This window comes from Antrostomus carolinensis, unplaced genomic scaffold (assembly GCF_000700745.2).
Source record: "Antrostomus carolinensis isolate BGI_N321 unplaced genomic scaffold, ASM70074v2 scaffold1691, whole genome shotgun sequence".
Classification (NCBI taxonomy): domain Eukaryota; kingdom Metazoa; phylum Chordata; class Aves; order Caprimulgiformes; family Caprimulgidae; genus Antrostomus; species Antrostomus carolinensis.
The window spans coordinates 379,418-384,120 of record NW_010294585.1 but is presented as its reverse complement, the minus strand read 5'-3'; the positions used below and the strand labels follow the sequence as shown (position 1 = coordinate 384,120).

At 42.1% G+C, this 4,703-nt stretch overlaps 1 protein-coding gene across 1 annotated transcript in view; it reads right to left on the bottom strand.

Moving 5' to 3' along the window:
* LOC104532439 (roundabout homolog 2) overlaps positions 1-4,703 on the bottom strand; it is a gene marked incomplete at its 3' end in the record, with an annotated part of 356,022 nt that overhangs the window by 11,907 nt on the left and 339,412 nt on the right. The window contains exon 24 of the mRNA XM_029087387.1: positions 1,063-1,323. Within this exon, the coding sequence (XP_028943220.1) occupies positions 1,063-1,323 (261 nt within the window). The remainder of the gene's footprint in view (positions 1-1,062; positions 1,324-4,703) is intronic.

The following is a 4,703-nucleotide window of genomic DNA, read 5'->3' as shown; positions in this document are numbered from 1 at the left end:
CAGCCACCTTCCACGGGCCAGGGCGAGCTGCTGCCTGGGCTCCGGGCCTGTCCCACCTGCCTGGCAGCGCACTGCCGCGGGACCCCGGGACCCTGGTGCTCCAGCGCAGATTGCAGACAAGCCTCGGGGCTTCGCCAGCGTCCAGGGACGAGGGCTGGCTTCGGTTTGGCAGCGCCTGCCTACCTGCCTGATCTGTTTGTGGCAGCTCCAGCTGAATAACCTTGTGGCTTTATTTACCAGGGAAGAAAGGCTGCTCCTCTGGCTGCCTGCCATGCAGCCACCAGCTCTGCTCCTCTCCTCCGAGACTCGCCGCCTTTGTCTGGGTAGAAAACTTGTAAAAGGACAACTGCCGCTCAGGGAACATCCCAAAAGCAACTGACCTTCACCGTACCCCCAGCCTGGCGCAGCTGACAAGTTCCTTCTCAGTCCCTGAAGAGATGGCTTCTGTTTGTTTTGCAAGGGAAATGTTACTGTGGTATTTGCTTGCTCTTCCTTCAAACAGGCACAAAGCACGCTAAAATGCTAGATCCATTTTGTAAATTCTACCAACTTCCTTCCTGCTATTTCTGGGTTTTTTCCCTATGAATCAGAAATTTTCATGGTATTTCAAACCAAAGTCAGCGATGTAAATGCTTCAGTCTCATGTGACACAGTAAAAACTGTGACATTGCTATTTAAGGTGAATAGCATTATCTCTAATCAGGAATTTAGAACTCAATATTTTTGAAAATCCTAAAAAAATCATACTTTTGCTAGGCTGAAAAGAGAGTACTCTGAACTGGATAAAAGTTGTCAGTAGGTGAGTGTTAACTACTTAGTTGAAAATATGCAAAACTCCAGAGGAATATTATTTAGATTTAACATATTACCAAGCATTACGGTTTAAAAAGCACCTACTAATGTTTAAGGTCTTCACACTGGAGATACAATTTTGCTATTTCTTCCTCCATCTTACTGCTTTGGAAACATTACTGAAATATTGTTGAGCACAGACATCAAGGAATAAATCATTATTATCATGCTTTCATTTCCCAGACCGCAGGTGCCCCTTCAGACACTTACCATGTCTGCTTTGCTATGTCAAACTGGTAAGCCCTAGTTAATTCATCAAGGTGGGCTTGAAGCATTGGCTGCATCTCCTCTCGTGGAGAAGGCGTGAGGGTTGCAGTGGACTGTTGCCCAAAGGAGATGGCAGGCGATGAAGCTACTCCTCGGACAGGAGGTGTGGGAACACGATCATCATCTTCTTCGAGTTCATCCTCCATGCCCTGATGGAGGTAGGTCTGAACTGGCAAAGGTGGACACCAACCATCACTGTCGTATCTGAAATAAAAAACAAGTAAACTCAGTACAGATCAAGTCTCACCTCTGATGTGCTGTAGAGGGTATACACGGTTTCTGCCACAGTTTGAACCCTTGAGCACAGCGTGAGCTTTTTATCTGAGCTATTTATCAGAAATAGGGTCACAATTGCTCACCTTCTCCTTACTGAGCCTGTTTCATTTTCCCCACAATTGCTAAGCAACTTGAACAAGATGTGCAGCAAAATAACCACCGATCCACTATCACATTTGTTAATGGTGAGTAGAGAACGTTATGCCACAACCGCCACCAAAACCCAACGAACTCACTTCGTGGATCATTAACCCGGGAGAAGACGCTAAGGACTGACGCAGACGTGAGCACAGCAGCATGCTGAAAAGGCAGAGCGAGCTGCACGTCTGCCCTTCCTAACCCTCATCCTCCCCTTTGTTTGTCTATAAATTTACTACTTGTTTTTTTTTAATTTATTTTGTAGCTTAAATAAAAAGCTACACTTTCCACACAAATTCTGGTCTTCCCACACTGCATACAGGTATCTCCTATGACGTGGAGGACACTCATGTCGCAGCAGCGCTGACCCTCAGCACACACTATGTCACAGCACCAGCTGACAAGACACATTAGCACACATGCTGACAGCTCTGCCAGCACCCCACCTCCTCACCAATCTTTCCTGGGACTCAGCTAGGCACGGCGAAATTTCTGAACACTTTCAACACACCTGCCCACAGGACATGAAAAGGTGAACAACTACCAATGTTCTTCAATATCAAATCCTTCTCTCTTCAGGTGTAAGAGATGTTTTGGTAGATTTTTGTGGTTCAATTTTTGGTCTTATACCAAACATGTATTGGTGATGCCACATCTGATGGGGGCTAGAAACAGACGCCTTATATTCAACTACCACTTCTCACGTAAGCTTTGCCAGCAATTCAATCCTGTTCTGTCTCTGTCCTCATCACAGGACCTTTCAATTCAGTGTTGTATCATGGTATCATCCCAGGACCTTTGGAGACACCCAGGACAGGAAGGCCCTCATGACTGTGGTCATTCCCTGTGCATCACCTCCCCAGAGTCATTCCCTAATCTGAACACAACTTCAGTTGTGCCCAGCTCCGCTGACGATCACACCATGCAAATCTCAACACTGTCTACTCTCCCCATCTTCAAAACATCCAGTCACTCTGCAGTCCCTGGAGCATCGACACACATTTCTTCCTGACTCCTGGTGCGTTCCAAAGTACCTCAGGGCAGACAGCTCTTTCCAAAAGGCAACCAGACAACCAAAAGCTCTCACAGCTCCTTCGCTGTTAAACCACCTCACACTCTAAAGGCCTTTCCCCAAGCATCATCTCAGTCATTTTATCTTCTTTCCACCTTTAAGGACTGCTGACAAGGCACACCTCTTTTTTCTGCAATGCAGACAGGCAATGCATTGCATTATACAGTTAATTTCTCAAATCAGTTTAAAATATGCCTTTAAGGCTCCTGATTTGGAAGGAAGGAATTGCCAATTTCCCAAAGAGAAATGAATCATTGCCAATTTTTTCAAGCGTGAAGCTGGGTTACAAAAAGGCTGGGAACACTGAGACAGAGAAGTTTCAAAACCTGTATTATGAACAGAACATTTACCTTAAGCAAAACTCAAAAGATTTCTAAAATTATCTACACTACTTTTTCCTTATTCAAAAGTCTGTAGTCAGGATTTAAAAGTACAGACTCAGGATAGCTAAAACCACCTGACTTCAGCATCCAAAAGTCTGTGGAAGACTGTAACTAGGCTGGTGTCACTTTAAATCTGTATCTAGATAGAACCACATATAGACACACAGACATACCTTTGTGTACAGAGGTGCAATTAAATTCTGCGTCTTAACACTTGGCATTTAGGGGCTTTGGAGTGAAAGATCATTTCCGTTTTCATAACACAGAGATTTAAGAACATGTTATATGATACATATTCAATTCTTGAGGAGACAATTAAGACATGACTAGCTCTAATTTGTCTTTCCTTGCAATATTCACTCATGACATTGCCACCCAAGGGTGAAGAGACCATCCTAACTCATGCTGCTAAAAATGTCCAGTGCAACAGCTCTGCCACTTACTCTCTCAACCTCATGCTTTGGTGTAATGGCTTCTTCTTTAAAAGGGACAGGGCAGAAAGATACTCCTTAGTGACTTTTCAGTAATGCATAAATGAGCTGTGGATGCGCTCGCCTTTTGACCCTACTTGCTTCAAATCCCCAAATGTTCAGCTTGACAGTACAAAGAATTCATAGTAAAAAGATTTCTTAGTAAAAAGATTCTGCCCAAGTACCATATCTTTACTTAGATTTTGTTTGAAATGGAAAGGAGCCTAAGCCTGAAATTCAGGACACTGAGACTCGAGATTTCAGGTACGAAAACCTTTGCCTTCATAATGCAAGATGTCTGAAAAGCCACCGGTTCTAACCTGCATTTAAAATAATAATAATAATAATAATAAATCTACAAGAAAAAGCTGGCAAACCTAACAGACTACATTAGTAACTACATCTCATATAAATGACACAATTATTGAAACTTCTGGAATCAGCATAGTGACTACTGATCACGCACATGGTCTTCTTGGTTTTCTGAATAAATACAACTTGGTGAAAATGCACGCAACTTTTTCAGGTCCTTATTAAAATCTAAGCATCTTAACTTCATCAGGAACCTCTGATTGTAATTTCATTATAATTAAGCCCCTAAATAAATTCTGGTTACCAAACATGACTCTCTATGTTTCTAATAATATTTATTCTATTCTCAGCACCTTTATTCTATAGTAATCTTTTGCTATTAAAAAGCTTGATTCATGACACTGATAGATTTTTTCCTTCAAAATAAACAATAGAGGTGACAGACAAGGGGCACATTCTATAACAATTCTGTTTCATTACACACATTGTTGCAACAAAGAAAGCCTCCCTCTCTAGGCTTTGCCAGAAAGGACTTTTTTGATGTAAATGGTATTATCTTCTTTACTTTCTCTAAAGGCAGAAAACAACTACCAAAGATATTGGCATCCCGCAGCTAATATTCCATTTTAAGGTGTAATCAATAGTAAGAAATAAAAATAACCAATGATAACAATATGAAGACTGCCTTTACTGGTGTTGGTGAAAAAATACAAGTGGATGATAATGAATAAGTAATAAACATTTCCCTACTGCCAAGTCTGTTACATAAACCCAAGCAACAGCATCTTCTCTGGAAAGGGGGGGAAAGGGAACATGCTGGATTGGGAGCTACTACAGGAAAAGAGAAACTTCAGAGACTGAGGTATATACAAAATAAAACCAAGGAAGGCAACAAGGAACAAGCATAGATTCTGTAGAAAATCACAAAAACCC